The following is a 23833-nucleotide window of genomic DNA, read 5'->3' on the forward strand; positions in this document are numbered from 1 at the left end:
ATGGATGGATGGATAAAATCTCCAATATGACACCTAAGAAGATATTAAACTATTTTCTTTTAACTTTAGGGTTTGTAAAGGTTTTTTTTTTTTTTTTCCCTGATAAGAATTACTTCAGATTGCTGGAATTAGTCCACATGGCAACGCACTGGGCGCGTCAATGCAGCAACAAGTTAACCAACAGATTCCTCAGGAGAAGCGAGGTGGTGAAGTTTTAGACAGTAATAGTGATGAAATCAAACTGGAAAAGAGCAACATCCTTCTTCTTGGACCAACTGGGTCAGGTTAGTAAAATTAGATTTATAAACACAGCTGCTAATTCTGTTGACCAGTATTTCATCTAATACTGTTAAAAATATTTAGTTTATTTCCTAATAAAGACTTTTCTGTGAAACACTGACTAAATGACCCCATCTCACACAGGTAAAACTTTGTTGGCGCAGACACTTGCCAGATGCCTTGATGTCCCATTTGCTATCTGTGACTGTACCACTCTGACTCAGGCAGGTTATGTTGGGGAAGATATTGAATCAGTCATTGCAAAGCTGCTGCAGGATGCTAATTATGGTGTTGAAAAAGCACAACAAGGTAAGTGCTTTTCCTCTCATGCTCTTAACTTCTTTTAAAATATTTATGCAGTTTGGAAAAAAAAAATCACCTTGCTGTATACGCAGCTGGCTCTTACAGAAGAGATGTTTTATTAAATTATTTGTTGTACACCATAACCTCATAGAACTATTAAATGCAGGCATATGTTAAACGGTGTTTAAGAAAAAAAATTATTTTCCTTTTGGTGAACCTTGCTTTAGTACATGTTAGAAGGTAGGGACCAATTATGTGAAACTATTGATCCTGGCAATTATATATCTACTATAGAATCAAAGAGGCCTTGTCTTTTTCTTTTGGAATGGTAATTAAGAATTTAGCTCTTAGGCCTAAGAGCTAAAATTTGTTATTGCATGAGTAACACAGACTACCTTTTAAGGCAAAGTGGAATTTTGTGAAAATGGAACAATGGCATGTCTCACCTTTTTAGTATGCAAGCCAACACCAAAATCTGACTTGCTCTCTCTGATATCGGAGTATCAGTCACAATTGAATGACTCATGCTGGTACAGGTGCATCTCAATAAATTAGAATATCATCGAAATGTAAATGTTAATTTATTTCAGTAATTCAATTGAAAAAGTGAAACTCATATTCTATACATTCATTACAGACAGAGTGATATATTTCAAGTGTTTTCTTTTCATTTTGCTGATTATGGCTTACAGGTCATAAACTCAAAATTCAGTATCTCAGAAGATTAGAATATTACATAAGACCAATACAAAAAAAAGATTTTTAATATAGCAATGTTGGCCTTCTGAAAAGTATGTCCATGTACGCACTCAATACTTGGTCTGGGTTCCTTTTGCATGAATTACTACATCAATGCGGTGTGGCATGGAGACGATCAGCCTGTTGCATTGCTGAGGTGTTATATGGAAGCTCAGGATGCTTTGATAGCGGCCTTCAGATCGTCTGCATTGTTGGGTCTGGCGTCTCTCATTTTCCTCTTGACAATGCCTCATAGATTCTCTATGGGGTTTAGGTCAGGCGAATTTCCTGGTCAATAAAGCACAGTGATACCGTGGTCATTAAACCAGGTATTGGTACTATTGGCAGTGTGGGCAGGTGCCAAGTCCTGCTAAAAATGAAATCTGCATCTCCATAAAGCTTGTCAGCTTGGAAGTTTGAAGCTCAAAGTGCTTTAAAATATCCTGATAGATGGCTGTACTGACTTTGGACTTGATAAAACACAATGGACCACAGTGGACACAGAAGAAGACATTGCTCCCCAAATCATCACTGACTGTGGAAACTTCACACTGGGCCTCAAGCAACTTGGATTCTGCGCCTCTCCATTCTTCCTCCAGACTCTGGGACCTTGATTTCCAAATGAAATGCAAAATTTACTTTCTTCTGAAAAGAGGACTTTGGACCACTAAGCAACAGTCCAGTCCGTTTTCTCCTTAGCCTGGGTAAGACGCTTCTGACGTCTCTGGTTCAGGAGTGGCTTAATAAAAATAATAGTAATAATACATTTTATTTATATTGCGCCTTTCCCATGCTCATGACACTTCAGAGAGAGCACAAAGAGAAGTGTGTACATTTCAACAGGTACACGTCGTAAATACAGGAAAGACGGTCCTTGCATGTGTGTGAACTGTTAACATTTGAATTTGATGATTGCATATAGCGCTGAACTGACCTCTCTGTACTATTCTTTCCTATGCATGTCCTGGAGTACAAAAGAAACACCATCATACAGCAACATGTGGGGAGAGGCAAGATCAGGAAAAAAGAAACATGCAGTCACTGATTACAACCGCAAGATGTTATGCGAATTAATATGAATAATGTTGCATCCGTGCCACAATGTTTTCCGAAATGTACTATACATTACAACAATCTAGACGAGAACAGGCCATTCAGCCCAACAAAGCTCGCCAGTCCTATCCACTTATTTCTTCCAAAAAAAACATCGTCGAGTTTTGAAAGTCCCCAACGTCTTACTGTCTTCCACACTACTTGGTAGCTTATACCAAGTGTCTATCGTTCTTTGTGTAAAGAAAATCTTCCTAATGTTTGTGTGAAATTTACCCTTAACAAGTTTCCAACTGTGTCCCCGTGTCCTTGATGAACTCATTTTAAAATAACAGTCTTGATCCACTGTACTAATTCCCTTCTTAATTTTAAACCCTTCAATCATGTTACCTCTTAATCTTCTTTTGCTTAAACTGTATAGGCTCAGCTCTTTTAATCTTTCTTCATAATTCAACCCCTGTAGCCCTGGAATCAGCCTAGTCGCTCTTCTCTGGACATTTTCTAGTGCTGCTATGTCCTTTTTGTAGTCTGGAGACCAAAACTGCGCACAGTACTCAAGGTGAGGCCTCACCAGTGCATAACCTCCTTGGACTTGTACTCCACACATCGTGCTATATAACCTAACATTCTGTTAGCCTTCTTAATGGATTCTGAACACTGTCGGGAAGTCGATAGCTTACAGTCCACTATGACTCCTAAATCCTTCTCATAAGGTGTACTCTCGATTTTCTGACCACCCATTGTGTGCTCAAACCTAACATTTTTACTTCCTATGTTTAATACTTTACATTTACTGACATTAAATTTCATCTGCCACAAATCTGCCCAAGTCTGTAGGCTATCCAAGTCCTTCTGTAATGATATAACGGATTCCAAATTATCTGCTAATCAACCTATCTTGGTATCATCTGCAAATGTAACCAACTTGTTACTTATATTCCTATCTAAATCATTTTTATTTATATATATATATATATATATAACTAGCAAAATACCCGCGCTTCGCAGCGGAGAAGTAGTGTGTTAAAGAGGTTATGTAAACATATATATACATAAACATAGTGTATATACATAAATATATACATATACACATCCACATATATATACATATATCAACATATATATACACATACATATATATATATATATATATATATATATATATATACACACACACATGCAGACACATATACATTTATATACATATACATATTTGTATATCTACATATATATACACATATATACATATATATACATATTTGTATATCTACATACATACACATCTATCTATCTATATATATATATATATATATATATATATATATATAGTTGATTAGCCAGTGGATTCGCTCACTGAGTGCAAGAGAAAAAAATAAAATGTATGTATAAAATAAGTTTAATTGCCAAATTTATTTTTCCACAAATAAAGAGCACTTATAATAACATAGAAATCAATATAAACAACATTAACATCATTATCATTTGAGAATATGAAGTAATATATAAGAAGCACATTGCATATAAATATAAATTATTAAACACTAAAATGTTCTTCTATAAAACAGTACCGTGGCTATTAGTTTGTCTGTCCAGGATTTTAAATGAGCTGTAGCTCGCAAACCGTTTCACCTATTGACTTGAAATTTGGTACACAGATACTACGTCACGTCTACTATTCGCTTTTCCACACATATGAACACATTATATATATATATATATATATATATATACACACATACATATACACACACATACACATATATACATATACATACATAGTGCGTTGCAACACGGGCTGTGATTGTTACATGGGAGGGAGACGACAAATCACAGCTTCCCGCTTTGTAATCGGGCTTGTGATTGCTGCTTTGACGGATGCCCAGATCCCACAGTATTTCCCCTTAGGAGAGGCGTTAGGCAAGTGTAATTGAATAGCGGTGGTGCAAGTTATTACTCTTTTTATCTTTATTTTATTTTATTGTAGAATCAACTCACAGCTGCGCGCACCAGTGCGTGCGTGGCGGATGCGTACGGCTGACGTTTTCATTGTCTACCACCTTCGCTAATCATTGTTGAGGCAGATTGAAGACTTAAGTGCCAGCTTAACTGAAAAATTAAAGAAAACATACTAAGTTTTAAAAGAAATCAGTTTTAACGGGAAAAGATGCCGACGAAAGAAGAGAAGCAGCGGGACGCTAGGGTCAAGAGCTGCTCATTAAGCAGCAAGCGCATCAACCTCTGAGCAAACGAATGGTAAACGTACAGAGAAAGAGGATAAATACTATGAATGGTCATGTCAAGTGTATTGACTCCACGTTATCGTGCAGTGCGCTGTTACTGGTATTTTGATAAAAGAATCTGAATAACATATAAGAATCGTATAAATTATTAAACAGTAAAACATTAACATTTAAGAAGTAAAGATACATTGAGTACTACTGTAGTGCTTTCGGGTATAGTACATTTTTTGTTTGCCCATTACATGCATAAATGTATACATTTTTTGGTGCACCTACTAGGGATGCACCGATACCACTTTTTTGGAAAACGAGTACGAGTATTTGCATTTCAGTACTCGCCGATACCGAGTACTTGCCGATACTGAGTACTTAATAAAAACATGATTTAAATTTACAGGTAACAGCTTTAGTCATATAATTTAACAAAAAAAACAAGGGACTAGTTTGGAATTAAGAACATTTATTTAAAATGAAAAGCATGTTGTATGCAACATAGTACAGAATAAATAATTATAAAAAAAATTTTAAACAATGACAGTGCAACTCAAGTATTTTTTTCAGTTTGTTGTAAACTCTGCCGCTTTGGACAACACAAGGGGCATTAATAAACATCTTTGCTATTTAGTGCACAATATTTGAATAAACTAACAACATCCACCAACATAGAACTGTGGCAATCAGTGCAACTGAGGTAGGTATTAACATCAAGTCTAAGACGACTCACTTAATGGAGCCTATTTAGAAAAAGTGAGTGGCAGGTTTTTTTTTAAGAAAAGTAGCTTTTCTGCATTATCAGCAGTCAGCCTGTTTCTGTTTTCATCTATAATGTGTGACACTGAGCTAAAAAGCCTTTCACTTTCCACACTGCTACATGGGGCTGAGAGGTATTTCTGGGCCATTTTAGCCAAAGTGGGGAACCTGATTTTGTTGACACCCCAGTACTTCAGAGGACTGTCATCACGAGGGCTTGGGGCCTCTCCGAGGTATGTGTCGAGCTCAATGGCAGCACCTGCTGCCAGCGGCTGTGCTGCCTGGGGCTGCTCCTTAGCGATTTCTTCAAATAGTGTCCAGACTGCTGCTAGTGCTGGCCTGGGCCTTGAGGAACTTTTTAGCAGGAGGTTCTGCAGCTTCTGCCCGACTCCCCTCTGCCTCAGCTCTGGACATCATCTGCAGCCCCTGCTTCAGGTGCAGCTTGGCCTCCGGAGCAGTGTTGTTGGAGAAGAAGCGATCTTTATACCTGAACAAAATTCATGAATGTATTAATATGTGGAAAAATAGGACTGATTTTAGTTTCCCCTAAACCACTGTCACAAATGCCAGCCATTTGGCTTTCTGGTAGTAATAAGGGAAATATACAGTGGAACCTCAAGATACGATCACCTCTGTATACGAGAAATTCAAAATACGAGGAAAGTATGAGCGAAAAATTCAGATCTAAATACGAGCATTGGCTCACGTAACGAGCCACGAGCCAGGCTGTGGGTATAGCTCGCGGCTTAGGGAGGGGGCGTGGTAGCTGTAGCGAGCCGCAGGGCGATCTGCGGTGTCTGCGTTTCTCACCTAAGTGCACAGGTGGGATACTGCCCACATCCATGATTTGTCCTGTGGCTGATGGGCTGGGCAGGGTTGCCACCCGTCCTTTAAAATACGGAATCGTCCCGTATTTGAGAATGAAATTGCGCGTCCCGTTTTGAATCAATACGTATGCGTCCCTTATTTTTTTGTATTAAAAGTGGTAACCCTAGCAGCTGCGATGTCTTCCCCGCATATATAGAGAAGCGCGAGCCGGTTAAGGGGGAGAAGTAAAAGAAAAGAGAGGAGAGGAGAGAGAACGGAGGTTGCAGGAATCCGCAGCAGTAGGAAGTCGGTGCGAGAGAGCGAGCGAGTACAGGCTCGCGTGTAGCTGAACAGGCGAGCCAAACAGCTGAAGCAGGACGGTGTAGAGAAGGTCAGCTGCATTAAGTGTCTTGCCTATTGCAGAGCCCGCATGGGAGAAGCAGGTGAGACGCTAACAGAGAAGAAGCACCGGGGATTGTCATCTGTTTTTTGAAGACTGCTTCCTGTTGACGTTTTAACCTCGTGCTAAAGGATTGTTATTCTTATGTACTTTAAACCTCCACTTCACAACTGTTTTAAGGATTATTTATTTAAAGATTTATTGAATGCTCTACTGCACTTTGGACACCTGTTTTGATTCTTTTAATAATCAGTTATATTATTTACCAGTGTTATTTATTAAAGGTAGACTACAGTATATATAATTTATCAGTGTTATTTGTTAGGAAAATTGATTTTTATGTTAATATATTTGGGATGCGGAACGGATTAACTGGATTTCCATTATTTTCAATGGGGACGTTTGTTCTAGATACAAGAAATTCGCTATACAAGCTCAGTGCTGGAACGAATTAAACTCGTATCTAGAGGTTCCACTGTATTTCATATTATATATATATTGCATACATTTGTATTTGTGTATTTTAGTTACAAAAATATAATATAATATTTCAGATGGAAATTAATCTTACATTTAGTACTGTAGTTTATCATTGAATACCTATAGCACACAGACTTTACCTTGGGTCAAGTATGGTGGAGATGAAGTACAGTGGGTTGGTCTCGACGTCACTGAAGCGCTTCTTGACAGCTGCCAGTAAGGTTGCTTTCATTGTCTTGACGCCGTGGTCCTCGTCTGTTTCTCTGTTTAGAAGTCTCACTAGCACAGTCACAGCTGGGATGACATCAGAGGCTAGTGCGTCGTAGCTGCTCACTTTTTTAGTTAGTTCCTCAAAGGGGGCGAGGATGGCAACAGTCTTCTCCATAAGAGCCCATTGGTGAGCGGTGAGATAGTCAGGGACTGGGAGTTCATGCTCGGACACATACACCCCCAGCACTCGCTTTTGCTCAATGAGGGACTGGAGCATGTAATACGTGCTGTTCCAGCGCGTCTGTACGTCCTGCTGCAGTCTCTTTATTGGCTGGTTGAGCTGTCCCTGAATGTCCTCGAGGCGGGAGTAGGCTAAGGCGGAATGTTTAAAATGCCCAACTATTTTCCGCCCCACTGCTATAGCATCAGCTATGCTCCTTTGTGCTAATAAGCCCTCGTTAACAGCCAGTTGGAGCGTGTGCGCGACACACGGCAGACTTGGGAGCCCTGCGTCATTCATGGCTTTAATCATGTTTTTGGCATTGTCACGAAGCACAACATGTACTGATGTTTTAGGTATACCCCATGTCTGGAGCATTTCCTCAAACACATGCGCTATAGCCTGGCTGGTGTGCGAGCCGCGGAATTGTTTCGCATGTAATATGGCTCGTTGCGATGTGAAACTCTCGTCTATCCACTGGGAGGTTAGGCTAATTAGCAACACGGGGCTAACACTGCTTGTCCAAATATCCGTGGTGAAACTAAACGCAGAGGAAGCTTGCAGTAGGCTGTGGATATGTTTTTTCATGAAGTCGTGTAGTTTAGGCAGCTCCGTGTCAGTCATGTAGCGGCGGCTTGGGACATCATATCTGGGCTCCAGAACATGGAGGAGACGCAGGAATCCCACATTTTCTACCTCCGAGAGTGGCTGGTCACTCAATGCAATGTACTCGATAATTGCCTGTGTTATTTTCACAGCACGTGGATTGTCTCTGGACATTTTCTCTCGTCTTGCAAAAGTTTGCTGCAGCGTGGGTTGTGTTGGTTTAGAAGCGTGGGTAAACTCCTTGTACTCGTTGTCGTGTTGGGATTTTAGGTGCTTGATTAAATTACTTGTGTTAAATGCGCTACCTTTTGAGCCTCCTCTGGACAATTTCGCTGAGCACAATTTGCAGTCCGCCTTTGTTTTGTCGTCTTTATTCACTTTAAAATAGTTCCACACGGCTGACATGTCTCGCCTCGCCTTCTCCCCGCTCTGAGCTGCAGCCGGGGCCTGGGGGCGGGCACTCGGCGCCTGTGATTAACCCCTTACACGCCGCTCAAACATAGACATTTCTCAGACCGTGGTATCGGTCCCCGGTATCGGGGGACTTTTAACGAGTACCAGTACTTTAGAAAATGTGGTATCGAGGCCGATACCAGATACCCGTTTCGGTATCGGTGCATCCCTAGTACCTACCCAAGAACACGCGACATGACCCGGCAGTTAAAAATTTATCGCTCCAGCAATTTTAACTCTGTTACAAAGTCATCTAATATGGTATTGCAAACGGCAGCGGGAGCGTTTCTATAAACTCAATTTAAACTTACTGTTTACACCGTGCTTTGAAGATGCATAGTATGCGACACGTGTTTCGCCGTAATTGTGGGCTCATCAGGAGTACACAGTCACTGCACTCCCTTACGGGAATCGATCTTCGGACGTAGAGGCGAAGCCACTAACGTTGTGCCACGGCGTGAGGTTCGTTCATTTGACAGCATGTAGATCGGGCTAATTACATTGCAGGCATTCGTAGTCTGATTCACAATCTGATTGTATGGGTGGTTACCTACCAGGTAACACTTGTGGTTGGTGAGCAAGTCGGCTAACTTCTGCCACGGTGCCCTCTTTCAGTTGCGAGAAGCAGATCATACAATGGTTGAAATAGTTTAATATATATAGCAAAATCACCGCGCTTCGCAGGTGCGAATATGGTATTGCAAACGGCAGCGTTTCTATAAACTTAAAGTTACGGTTTATACCGTGCCTTGTTTCATATTCTTTTCCTACCTTATCAATTGTGTAATGTGTTTTTTGAACAGGTTTGATTAATGGAAGTGATCACTCCTGCTGCGTTCAGTCACTTCACGTGAGCCACTCTCTTGTGTGATGTTGCGATGTCCACGGGTTTATTTAATGTTAGCTAAGACCCGGCAGTTAAAAGTTTCTCGCTACAGCAATTTTAACTCTGTTACAAAGTGATGCAAACTGTCGTTTATACCTCGTGTCTTCTCATTAAACTTGTATCTCACGAATATGGTATTGCAAACGGCAGCGGGAGCGTTTCTATAAAGTTAATTTAGACTTACGGTTTACACCGTGCTTTTTTATACCTCGTGTCTTATGAAGATGCTTGTATGCGTCACTCACTCGCTTCTTATTGTTTCGCTGCCTTGTCAATTGTGTAATGAATGTTTTCTTCTGCGCTCTTTGGGGCTCCTCCTTCTTTTCTATGTACTGAGTTCACAGTCAGTTCACGTGATTACGTGGGAGGCGTGATGACGCGACACGCAACTCAGTCTCCTACGGCCATCTTGCTGCCTACCATTACAGTATATGGACAAAAAAGAGGTTCCAGTTATGACCATTACGCGTATAATTTTGAAATGAAAACTGCCTAACTTTTGTAAGTAAGCTGGAAGGAATGAGCCTGCCAAATTTCAGCCTTCCACCTACACGGGAAGTTGGAGAATTAGTGATGAGTCAGTCAGTCAGTCAGTCAGTGAGTGAGTGAGTCAGTCAGTCAGTCAGTGAGGGCTTTGCCTTTTATTATTATAGATATATATATAATATTTTATACAGTACTATGCAAAAGTTTTAGGCAGGTGTGAAAAAATTCTGTAAACAAAGAATGCTTTCAGAAATATAATGATTGTTTATTGTTATCAATTTACAAAATGCAAAGTGAGTGAACAACAGAAAAATCTAAATCAAATCAATATTTGGTGTTACTACCTTTTGCCTTCAAACCAGCATCAATTCTTATAGGTACACTTGCACAAAGTCAGGGATTTTGAATGGTTATAGTCAGGTGTATGATCAACCAGTTAAACCAAACAGGTGCTAATGATCATCAATGTCACACGTAGGTTGAAACACAGTCATTAACTGAAACAGAAACAGCTGTGTAGGAGGCTTAAAACTGGGTGAGGAACAGCCAAACTCTGCTACCAAGGTGAGGTTGTGGAAGACAGTTTCATGTCATGGCAAGATTGAGTACAGCAACAAGACACAAGGTAGTTATACTACATCAGCAAGGTCTCTCCCCGACAACGATTTCAAAGCAGACTGGGGTTTCAAGATGTGCTGTTCAAGCTCTTTTGAAGAAGCACAAAGAAACGGGCAACTTTGAGGATCGTAGACGCAGTGGTCAGCCAAGGAAACTTAGTGTAGCAGATGAAAGACACATTAAGATTATTACCCTTCGAAATCGGAAGATGTCCAGCACTGCCATCAGCTCAGAACTGGCAGAAACCAGTGGGACCCAGGTATACCCATCTACTGTCTGGAGAAGTCTGGCCAGAAGTGGTCTTCATGGAAGAGTTGCAGCTAAAAAGCCATACCTCTGACATGGGAACAAGGCCAAGCGACTCAAGTATGCACGAAACCATAGGAACTGGGGTACAGAAAAATGGCAGCAGGTGCTGTGGACTGATGAGTCAAAATTTGAAATATTTGGCTGTAGCAGAAGGCAGTTTGTTCGTCAAAGGGATGGAGAGCGGTACAATAATGAGTGTCTGCAGGCAACAGTGAAGCATGGTGGAGGTTCCTTGAACATTTGGGGCTGCATTTCTGCAAATGGATTTGGAGATTTGGCCAGGATTAATGGTGTTCTCAATGCTGAGAAATACAGGCAGATACTTATCCATCATGCAATACCATCAGGGAGGCGTATGATTGGCCCCAAATTTATTCTGCAGCAGGACAACGACCCCAAACGTACAGCCAAAGTCATTATCACTATCTTCAGCGTAAAGAAGAACAAGAGTCCTGGAAGTGATGGTATAGCCCCCACAGAGCCCTGATCTCAACATCATCAAGTGTGTTTGGGATTACATGAAGAGACAGAAGGATGTGAGGAAGCCTACATCCACAGAAAATCTGTGGTTAGTTCTCCAAGAGCTCCTTCAAAAACTGTGTGCAAGTGTACCTAGAAGAATTGATGCTGTTTTGAAGGCAAAGGGTGGTCACACCAAATATTGATTTGATTTAGATTTCTCTTTTGTTCATTCACTGCATTTTGTTGATTGATGAAAATAAATTAACACTTCGATTTTTGAAAGCATTCTTTCTTTACAGCATTTTTTTCACACCTGCCTAAAACTTTTGCACAGTACTGTATGTATATATATATATATATATACATATATATATATATATATATACACACACACATATATATATACATATATATACACACACATATATATATATATATATATACATATATATACATATATATACATATACATATATATACATATATATATATATATACATATACCCTAAGTTCTTGTCTATAAGCCGGACTCATGTATTAGCCGGAGACCAAAAATCATACGAATTTTTAAAATAAAATCGTATCATAGATAAGCCGGACTCATGGATAAGCCGAACGTACTATAACCTATAACTAATAGAAGGGAGGGAGGTCAGTGGTCTCACTCGCGCCCATTTAATTTCTTTAAGGGGGGAGAGAGTGTGAGATATTGCCGTCTCTCTCACTCCCCGCATGGCGCGGTTGGAGCGGCCGGAGCGCGTTCTTTCTGCTCTGGGCGTCGCCGAGTCAACACGAGCGCGTAGCGGTCATTTAAATTGTGATTTTATATGTAAGCATATTTAAATATATATCGCGGATTTCTGCGGACAATGGGTCTTTTAATTTCTGGTACATGCTTCCTCAGTTGGTTTGCCCAGTTGATTTCATACAAGGGACGCTATTGGCAGATGGCTGAGAAGCTACCCAACTTACTTTTCTCTTTCTCTCTCTTGCGCTTTCTCTGATCCTGACGTATGGGGATTGAGCAGGGGGGCTGTTTGCACACCTAGACGATACAGACGCTCGTCTAAAAATGCTGAAAGATTATCTTCACGTTGCTATCTTTTGTAAAGCTGATTCCTGAAAAGACATGCTGCACAGTGCTTCGCATACTTAAAAGCTCGAAGGGCACGGATTGATTTTTGACTGAAAAACAAACTCTCCCTCTCTCTCTCTTTGTCTGCTCCTGACGGAGGGGGTGTGAGCTGCCGCCTTCAACAGCTTTGTGCCGCGGTGCTTCGCATACTTAAAAGCCAAACAGACATATTGATTTGTTTGCTTCACTCCTTTGAAGAGGAAGATATGTTTGCATTCTTTTAATTGTGAGACGGAACTGTCATCTCTGTCTTGTCATGGAGCACAGTTTAAACTTTTGAAAAAGAGACAAATGTTTGTTTGCAGTGTTTGAATAACGTTCCTGTCTCTCTACAACCTCCTGTGTTTCTGCGCAAATCTGTGACCCAAGCATGACAATATAAAAATAACCATATAAACATATGGTTTCTACTTCGCGGATATTCTTATTTCGCGGGTGGCTCTGGAACGCAACCCCCGCGATGGATGTATAAGCCGGACTTATGTATAAGCCGATATTCTATTTTTTCATTTTCACAACTTTTTTCCTTAGATAAGCCGCGGCTTATTGACAAAAACTTAGGGTATATATATATATATATATATATATATATATATATACATATATATACACACATATATATATATATATATATATATATATATATATATATATATATATATATATATATAATATATTTATATATATATGTATGTATGTATGTATATTTTATTTATAATATAAAAAAATAGCAGCGGCCCTAGCACTGACCCCTGTGGAACACCACTGGCCAGTTCTGATGAGGTTCCTCGCACCATCACCCCCAGCTTCCTGTGTCTGAGCCAACTCTGCACCCATCTAAAAACATCACCCTGAACTCCCACTTCTTTTAATTTGATGCCCGACCTCTCATGTGGCACGTTATCAAATGCTTTCTGAAAGTCCAGATAAATAATATCATATGCTCCACTTTGGTCATATCCTTTTGTTGCCTTCTCATAGAATTCCAGCATGTTAGTAAAACACGACCTCCCTCTTCTGAACCCATGCTGACTGTTCCTAATAACTCCTGTCCTTGACAGGTGTTGCTCAATCCTATCCTTAATAATTCATTCCATTAATTTTCCTGTGATGCATGTTAAGCTTACTGGATCTGCCCTGTCACCCTTTTAATATAATGGGAGGATATTTGCCATTTTCCAGTCCTTTGGAATCTCTCCAGTGCGCAGTGGCTTCCTATAAATATGTGTCAAGGGTTTATATATGTATTCGCTAGCCTCCTTAAGAACTCGAGGGTAAATATTATCTGGTCCAGGTGATTTGTTTGATTTCATCTCATTTAATCTGAACAGCACTTCTCCCTCTACAATTTCCAAATCCCTCAGTACCTCCTTAGTGTAGTCCCTGTTACCTCTGGGAGGTTATCTACTTGCTCACTTGTAAACAACTCAGAAAAATGTAAGTTTAGGCATCCACTATTTCACTGTCTGCATCTTTTAATTACCCTTTACTATTTCTGATGCACTTGACCTCCTCCTTGACTGTTCTTTTACTACTAAAATACTGAAAGAATCTCTTAGGGTTGTCTTTCGCCTTATCTGCTATATTCTTCTCCAACTGTCTTTTAGCCTCCCTGATATCCTTCTTAATGGTTGCCTTCATGTTCTCATACGCTCAACGATTCACTTTGCAGTCATTAGTCTTACATGCCTTATAAAGCAGGTTTTTCCTTTGCAACTTTTTTTTTAAATCTTTATTAATCCACCGTGGAGTTTTTTTTTTAGTTTCCTATTAATTCCAAGTATGTATCTGTCCTGCATTACATGTAAAACATTTTTAAACCTGTTCCACTGCTCCTCGACTGTCTCCACACTTAAAAGCTTATCCCAGTGTATCCTACTTAGACATTGTCACATCTGCTCAAAATTAGCCCTACCAAAGTTCAACTTAACAATTGTAGTCTGTACTCTTACAAAATACTAAGAATTGTATTACATTATGGTCACTTGACCCCTAGTGGTTCAATCACCTCTACACCCTCAATTCTGTCCTGATTATTACAAAATGCTAAATCCAGACAGGCTTCACCCCTTGTTGGTGCTTTAACATGCTGTGTTAGAAAACTGTCACTGATTACTTCTAAAAACTCCTGCTCTTGTGCTCCTCCATCTGCAAGGTTATCCCAGTTAATATTTGGATAATTAAAGTCCTCCATGACTTATAATATCTCCCTGTAAACGTGCCTTTTTGATATAACTAAAAAGATGTGTGTTGAAATTACTGTCTATAAAGGTCATAAAATGAATAATTCCAAATATCATATATATAATAAAGTCTGTTTTTTTTTTGGGGGGTCAGTGTGGCTTTGACATCATAGACCATAAGGTGCATACTAATTCAGCGTGAGCAGGAACATTCAATAAAACTGAATACAAAAAATCAAGTGAAGGTGAGATACGAATAAGGCAGATTTACCAGCGTTTGTGTGCCAGCTTTTATCCCTCCAGATCAGAAAATGTCCAGTTCCATTGCCTTCCATTTCCAAAACACCACTCACATCTACAGTTATTCCCAGTTTCAAATAAACACTAACAGCGTCAAATCCCTAGGGCGGTAGTATGTATTGTGACTGAGAGAATAAAAGTGAAAAAGAAAAGGTAACTTTTACAAGTATTATAAATGTACACTGTCTGTTACAGACGCAAACCAAATGCATGTGTGTACTGTATAATATTAACAATAAGAGCAGCACACTACTGAAAATGGCAAATATAGGAGACAGTCGGGATCGAACCGGGGACTCTTGATTACAAGTCAGCAAATCTTACCGCTAAGCCACGGAAGCTGTTGTCTTATCCTTGAACCTTTTGTGAAAGTGTTTATTTGATCTTTGGACGTCAGGCTTCACACATTATATAGTTTATGCCAACATTTTGTCATTTACTACTACAATATGAAAAACGTTTCTGTTTTAACAATGTGTTTACACAGATTATTGTAGAAACAGAACACACCTGAAATGCATGTGTTCCAAATAACGATCTATTATTTCCACTCTAAAACTCCAGGGCCTCACTCTCAGATAATCAAGGCATGAGCTAGGAGAACTTTGTGCACGTTCTGCGGCGGTGGGGGGATGGAATAGCAGGCTGCTTGTCTTTATCAGCACATTTACAGGACAAAAGACGCTGACGGAGAGGTGCGATGGGATTTAAGTTGGGCCGGATCTACAAGTTTTGTCATAGGATCTGGTAATTCTACTGTTAAGCCAATGACACACACAAAATTCTACTCTTTCATGTCTTTATTTTACAAACGCATTCATCGTTCACAGTGGTAGTGGAAAAAGTAAATGAACCTTGGAATTTAATAACTGGTTGGCCCTTCTTCGGCAGCAGTGACCTCAGCCAGGCACTTCCTGTAACTGCAGATCAGACCTGCACATCGTGTGGGGGAAATTTTAGCCCATTCTTCCCTGCAGAACTGCCTTAACTCTTCCATATTCTTTGGTTGTCTTCTGTGTATGGCTCTCTTCAAGTCATTCCACAGATTCTCAATAGGATTGAGATCTGGGCTGTAACTCGGCCACTCCAAAAGGCAGAGTTTGTTCTTCTGAAGCCATTGTGCTGTGGATTTGCTGCGATGTTTGGGGTCATTGTCCTGTTGCATCACCCAGTCTCTTCTGAGCTTAAGTTGATGGACAGACACCCTCACATTTTCCTGGAGAATTTGTTGATAAACTTGTGAATTTTCCCCTCAATGACGGCAAGCTGTCCAGGCCCAAATCATGATGTTCCCTCCACCATACTTTACTGTAGGAATGATGTTTTAATGTTGATATGCAGTGCCCTTTTTATGCCAAATGAAGTTCTGCTTGTTCCTCCCAAATAGTTCAATTTTGGTTTCATCACTCCACAAAACATTTCCCCAGTACCGTTGTGGAGTGTCCAAGTGTTCTTTCACAAACTTTAGGCATTCAGCAATGTTCTTTTTTGATAGCAGTGGCTTCCTTCTTGGTGCCCTGTCATAGACTCCTTTCTTGTTCAATGTTTTATATATAGTTGACTCATGAAGAGGGATGTTAGCCAGTTCTAATGACTTCAAGTCCTTTGCTGTCACTCTAGGGTTCTTCTTTACCTCATTGCTGACTTTGCGTTGTGCTCTTGGAGTCATCTTGGCAGAGCGCCCACTTCTAGGCAGAGTAGCCACAATACCAAATTGTCTCTGTTTATAGACAACTTGCCTAACAGTAGACTAATGAATATGTAAAATCTTTGAGATGACTTTGTAACCCTTTCCAGCCTTATGTAGATTAACAATTCTCGATCGTAGCTCTTCAGACAGCTCTTTTGTGCGAAGCATGATTCCCATCTGGATATACTTGTCAAAAGTTCAAACTCAAACTTTATAGTGTTTTTTATCAAAGTAATTCTATGCCACACCTCTGAACTTGTTTCATTAAATGGACTCCAGGTGTGCTAAATTCTGACTGCAATGAGTTTTTCAAAAGTCATTAGCTTGGGGTTCACTTACTTTTTCCAACCTTCAGTTTCACAGTTTGAATGATTTATTCAATATGGTCACTAGGGTGTTGTACCATGTTAGCCATTATGAATGTAGAGAAAAGCCAAGCAAAATGACACCTGATGATTACATCTTGCCTGAAGAAGGGGCCTGAGTTGCCTCGAAAGCTTGCATATTGTAATCTTTTTAGTTGGCCAATAAAAGGTGTCATTTTGCTTGGCTTTTCTTTACATTCAATATGGTCAAAAATTCTCTGAAAAATCTGTGTATATTTAGTTATAGGAGACTGTGTTTGTTCATTATTGTGACAGACATGAAGATATGACCATGTTTTATATGGGAATTAGACATAACTATAGATAATTCTTAGGGGTTGTCATACTTGTTACTTTGTCTATATAGCATTGTACTAAACCAAATAAATGAAGAAAGAAGAGTAAGATAGTAATTCAGAGAAAAGTCTAACAGACAACATAATTGATGGTCACGCACACACACAGAGGTTACATGAGCATCTTGACATAGAGGTAAACTGAAAGAAGGGTAATAAAGTCAGGTAGAGCTAAATGCCTTCCTGAACAGATGAGTTTTGAGTTGTTTTTTAAAAGAATTCATGGAGTCAGCTGATCTAATTAATTTTGATAGGTCATTCCAGAGTCTGGGCACTATACAGCTCAAGGCCCTGTCACCCATGGAGTGTAGGTTAGTGTGAGGCACAACAAGATTGCCAGAATCAGAGGACCTTAGTGGGTGGACAGGCACATAGTGATGGAGAAGGTCACTGATGTAGTTTGGCACAAGATCGTTTAAGGCTTTGTAAGTTATTAATAGAATTTTATATTCCATTCTGTAAGACACAGGGAGCCCAGTGAATGCGAAGTAGGATGGGTGTGATGTGCTCGCTGTTGCTGGTCCATGTAAGGACTCTTGCAGCCGAGTTTTGAATAAGCTGGAGGTGTGCTATAAGATTAGAAGAGGCACCTGACGGTAGGGAATTACAATAATCGATGCGGGATGTGATAAAAGCATGGACAAGTTTCTCAGCGTTAGAAAAGGAGAGGAAGGAGTGAACACGTGATATGTTACAGAGGTGAATGTAAGAAAGTTTCTTAATGTGATTTATGTGGGCGGAATAAGAAAGGGAGGAATCAAAAATTACACCAAGATTCTTTGCAGTAGAGGCAGGTCTGATGAGATCACCGGCTAGATGGACTGGGAAGGAGCTCGTTTTATTAAGTTGCACTTTAGTCCCAATTTACAGGAGTTCAGTTTTGTTGCAGTTTAATTTTAAAGAGTTCTGCTCCATCCAGGTTTTAATTTCACTGAGGCAAGCTGTGAACTGAGAAAGTTCCACTTTTAATATTGAAATAGAGTTGAGTATCGTCTGCATAAAAATAACCCAGTTCAAATCTATGAATAATATGGCCAAGGGGAAGCATAAAAATGCAGAAAAACAGAGGACAGAGCCCTGTGAAACCCCTTGTATGACTGGTGCTGTGCTTGACCTGCTGTTGCCAAGACTAACAAACTCTTGCCTATCAGTCAGGTAGGACTTGAACCACTGGAAGGCAGTGCCACAGATACCCAGCATGTTCTCCATTCTGGACAGCAGAATGTCATGTCTGACAGTGTCAAATGCTACACTGAGGTCTAACAGAATTAATATGCTGGTTTGTCCAGAGTCTGCTGCCATAAGCAAATCATTGGTTACCCGTAGCAGAGCAGTTTCACAGCTGTGCTGTGCTCTGAAACCAGACTGAAAGGGTTCCATCAAATTATTAGAAGTTAAGTAGTTGGTGAGTTGGGAAGCTACAACACGCTCAAGAACTTGTGACAGACAAGGTAAGTGGGAAATAGGCCAAAAATTGTTAAAATTGTCAGCATCAAGACCAGGCTTTTTTAACATTGGGGTTACAGAAGTGATTTTAAAAGTGAGCGGCACAAAGCCAGTGTCACGGGATGAGTTTATTATTGTTGTAATAGTCGGGATTATGGCATGAAGGGAGGATTTAAGAAGTGTGGTGGGGATGGGGTCCAGTACACAAGTAGTTGGCCTCATCTTACAAAGCAGGTCATTAACAAAAGCAGATGTGACTGCTGAGAACTTAGAGAAGGAGCTGGATGGAGTAGGAAAACAGGGAAAGATATAAACAGATGATGTATTTACAACCCCAATTCCAATGAAGTTGGGACGTTGTGTAAAACGTAAATAAAACCAGAATATAATGAGTTGCAAATCCTTTTCAACCTATATTCAGTTGAATACACTAAAAAACAAGATATTGAATGTTATAACGGATAAACTTTATTGTTGTTTTGCAAATGTTCACTCATTTTGAATTTGATGCCTGCAACACGTTCCAAAAAAGCTGGGACAGGGGCAGCAAAAGACTGGGAAAGTTGAGGAATGTTTCAAAAAACACCTGTTTTGAACATTCCACAGGTGAACAGGTTAATTGGAAACAGGTGTTTGTCATGTTTGGGTATAAAAGGAGCATCCCCAAAAGGCTCAGTCGTTCACAAGCAAGGATGGGGCGAGGTTCACCACTTTGTGAACAACTGCGTGGGCAAATAGTCCAGCAGTTTAAGAACAACGTTTCTCAACGTACAATTGCAAGGAATCTAGGGATTTCATCATCTACTGTCCATAATATTATCAAAAGATTCAGAGAATCTGGAGAAATCTCTGCACATAAGCGGCAAAGCCGAATACCAACACTGGATGCTCGTGACCTTCGATCCCTCAGGCAGCACTGCATTAAAACCCGACATCATTCTGTAAAGGATATTACCACGTGGGCTCAGGAATACTTCAGAAAACCATTGTCAGTTAACACAGTTCATCGCTACATCTACAATAGCAAGGTAAAACTACCATGCAAAGCGAAAGCCATATATCAACAACACCCAGAAATGCCGCCGGCTTCTCTGGGGCCCGAGCTCATCTGAGATGGACTGACACAAAGTGGAAAAGTGTGCTGTGGTCTGAAAAGTCCACATTTCAAATTGTTTTTGGAAATCATGGACATCGTGTCCTCCGGGCCAAAGAGGAAAAGGACCATCCGGATTGTTATCAGCGCAAAGTTCAAAAGCCAGGATCTGTGATGGTATGGGGGTGTGTTAGTGCCCGCGGCATGGGTAACTTGCACATCTGTGAAGGCACCATTAATGCTGAAAGGTACATACAGCTTTTGGAGCAACATATGCTGCCATCCAAGCAACGTCTTTTTCAGGGATGTAGAATAGAATGCCTTTTATTGTCACTATACACATGTACAATGAGATTAAAAGCAGTTCCTTTCAGTGCAGACATGTATGTAGAACACAACAAGTAAATAAAATAAACAAATGGTGCAAAAAAAGTTCTGCGACACTATATACAAATGGAAAGAATAATAACTAAATCGAGTTATTGCACATTATTTAAATACTGGAAAGAATAAATAACTATTGCACTATTGGGTTATTGCACATAATGTAAATATTGCACAATAATGATGATCATGTGCAGTGAGTAGAAGATATTGGACCTGAGAGTAATGATATTGTATAGTATGCAGATATTACACAGTTATTATCAGTACCATTTAGATATTGGATATTGCACAGTTGATGGATAGAAGGAAGTCCAGGGGTTGGGGGGTTAGACTGTGTAGTCAGTGAATGTGTGAGTTTAGAATGGTTATGGCTTTTGGGAAAAAACTGTTCTTGAGTCTGTTTGTCCTTGTTGTGATGCACCTATAGCGCCTCCCTGAGGGCAGCAGGTCAAACAGATCAGAGCCAGGGTGGGAGCTGTCCTTAATGATGTTTTTTGCTCTGCTGAGTCAGCGGGAGATGTAAATGTCCATCAAGGAGGGGAGAGGGCAGCCGATGATCTTCTGTGCTGCCTTTTCTACTCGCTGAAGCCTCTCCCTGTCTGCCATGGTGCAGCTGCCGTACCATACTGTGATACAGTACGTCAGTAGGCTCTCGATGGACGAGCGGTAGAAGGTCAGTAGCAGGTTGGAGTCCAGGTTGTGCTTTCTGAGGACCCTCAGGAAGTGTAACCGCTGCTGAGCCTTCTTGATGACTGCCGTGATGTTGTCTGTCCAGGAAATGTCAGCAGAGATAAGGACACCAAGAAACCGGAAGGTATGGACCCTCTCCACACACTCGCCGTTGATGTAGAGGGGGGCTAGGTCGTTGCTGTGCCTCCTGAAGTTGACAATGATCTCCTTGGTTTTTCTGGTGTTCAGAGCCAGATTGTTCTTTGAACACCAGGCTGCCAACTTCAGGACCTCCTCTCTGTAAGCTGCCTCGTCTCCCTTTGAGATGAGTCCGACCACTGTGGTGTCATCAGCAAACTTGACGATGAGGTGGTTGTTGTGGGCCGGACTGCAGTCGTGGGTGTAGAGACAGTACAGAAGGGGGCTCAGCACACAGCCTTGCGGAGTACCGGTGTTTAGTGTACGAATGGAGGAGTGGTGGGGGCCGAGTCTCACAGTCTGGAGCCGGTTGGTAAGAAAGTCTCTTATCCAGACACATGTGAGAGGGGGGAGACCAAGAGTGACCAGTTTGGTGATGAGAATGTCAGGAATGATGATTGTATTAAAAGCTGAGCTGTAATCTACAAACAGCATCCGGACATAGCTCTGCTGCTGCTCCAGATGTCTCAGCACAGAGTGGAGAGCTATAGCAATGGCGTCTTCTGTGGATCGGTTCGTGCGATATGCGAATTGGTAGGGATCGAAGTCTTGGGGGAGATAGTCCTTGATGTGCTGGAGAACCAGTCTCTCGAAGCACTTCATGATTACCGGAGTGAGGGCCACAGGGCGATAATCATTTAGGCTGGTGATGGCAGACTTCTTCGGCACTGGAATAATTGTGGCTGATTTGAGGCAGGATGGAATGACTGCCTGGGCTAGGGAGAGGTTGAAGATTTTGGTAAAGATAAAGGTGGGCACACGCTCTGAGCACCCTACCAGGCACTCCATCTGGGCCAGCAGCCTTCTTGGGGTTCACTGCCAGGAGCACCCGTCTGACATCGTGCTCCTTTACAGTGAGTGGAGTAGTGCAGGAACCCGGTGAGGGTGGGAGCAGGGCTGGAGCAGGTGAGTGCTGCTGTTGCAATGATTCAAAGCGAGCAAAGAAGCAGTTTGGCTCCTCTGCTAGCGATGCACTCAGATCTCCTGTTGTGGCATCACAGCCTCTGTAGTTTGTGATGTTTTGTATTCCCTGCCACACCTCCCGTGTATTGTGGCTGGACAGGTGGGACTCTATGCTCCTTTTATGATCCATTTATGGTCACATTCTGCATGTGTTACAACAGCGTGGCTTCGTAGTGAAAGTGTACGGTGTACTAGACTGGCCTGCCTGCAGTCCAGACCTGTCTCCCATTGAAAATGTGTGGCGCATTAAGTGCAAAATACGACAACAGAGACCCCGGACTGTTGAGCAACTGACGTTGTACATCAAGCAAGAATGGGAAAGAATTCCACCTAAACAGCTTCAACAATTAGTGTCCTCAGTTCCCAAACGCTTATTGAGTGTTGTTAAAAGGAAAGGTGATATAACACAGTGGTAAACATGCCCCTGTCCCAGCTTTTTTGGAACGTGTTGCAGGCATCAAATTCAAAATGAAGATTTGCAAAACAACAATAAAGTTTATCAGTTTGAACATTCAATATCTTTTCTTTGTAGTGTATTCAATTGAATATAGGTTGAAAAGGATTTGCAAATCATTGTATTCTGTTTTTATTTAAGTTTTACACAATGTCCCAACTTCATTGGAATTGGGGTTGTATGTTAGTTGAATTATTTAGATCTTTAATTTTGTTATGGAAAAGGTTTAGGAATTTCTCACAGACTTCAGTAGAAGAGGTAGTTGGGCCTGATGCGGGTTGAAGTAATTTATTAACTACAGAGAACAAAACCCTTGGGTTGTCATGGCCACTTTCTATTATTCTGTCATAATGGGTGTTCTTGGAAGCAGTTAGTGCTTGACACAAGGAATGCAACAGATATCGCCCATGTCCCGGATACATCTGTGTGTGGTGGCTCTGACTCCAGCCACAATCCACTCCTTGTGAATCTCCCCCAAATTCTTAAATGGCCTGTGCTTCACAATCCTCTCAAGGTTGCGATTATCCCTGTTGCTTGTGCAAATTTTTCTGCCACATTTTTTCCTTCCACTCCATTCCATTTTCCATTAATATGCTTGGAATACAGCACTCTGTGATCAGACAGCTTCTTTAGCAATGACACTTTGTGGCTTACCCTACGTGTGGAGGGTGTCAATGACTGTCTGCTGGACAACTGCCAAGTCAATAGTCTTCCACGTGATTGTGTGGCCTACTGAACCAGACTGAGAGACCATTTAAAGGCTCAGGACACCTTTGCAGGTGTTTTGGGTTAATTAGCTGAGTGGAGTGTGACACCATGAGCCTACAATATTGAACTTTTTCACAATATTCAACTTTTCTGAGATACTTTAAGCCATATACCCAGATAGCTATAAGCCATAATCAGCAAAATAAAAAGAAATAAACACTTGAAATGTATCACTCTGTGTGTAATGAATCTATATAATACGAGTTTCACGCTCTGTAATGTGGGATATACAGGTGCTGGTCATAAAATTAGAATATCATGACAAAGTTGATTTATTTCAGTAATTCCATTCAAAAAGTGAAACTTGTATATTGGATTCATTCATTACACACAGACTGATGTATTTCAAATATTTATTTCTTTTGATGTTGATGATTATAAGTGACAACTAATGAAAGTCCCAAATTCAGTATCTCGGAAAATTAGAATATTGTGAAAAGGTTCAATATTGAAGACACCTGGTGCCACACTCTAATCAGCTAATTAAGTCAAAACAGCTGCAAAAGCCTTTAAATGGTCTCTCAGTCTA

General features: G+C 40.7%; 1 protein-coding gene across 4 annotated transcripts in view; it reads left to right on the forward strand.

Moving 5' to 3' along the window:
• clpxa (caseinolytic mitochondrial matrix peptidase chaperone subunit Xa) overlaps positions 1-23833 on the forward strand; it is a 291827-nt gene that overhangs the window by 145793 nt on the left and 122201 nt on the right. For all 4 annotated transcript variants that reach the window (XM_051920219.1, XM_051920220.1, XM_051920221.1 and 1 more), the window contains 2 exons: positions 108-284; positions 424-588. In XM_051920219.1, coding sequence (XP_051776179.1) covers positions 108-284; positions 424-588 — 342 coding nt within the window. The remainder of the gene's footprint in view (positions 1-107; positions 285-423; positions 589-23833) is intronic.

This window comes from Erpetoichthys calabaricus, chromosome 17 (genome assembly GCF_900747795.2).
Source record: "Erpetoichthys calabaricus chromosome 17, fErpCal1.3, whole genome shotgun sequence".
NCBI classification, from domain to species: domain Eukaryota; kingdom Metazoa; phylum Chordata; class Cladistia; order Polypteriformes; family Polypteridae; genus Erpetoichthys; species Erpetoichthys calabaricus.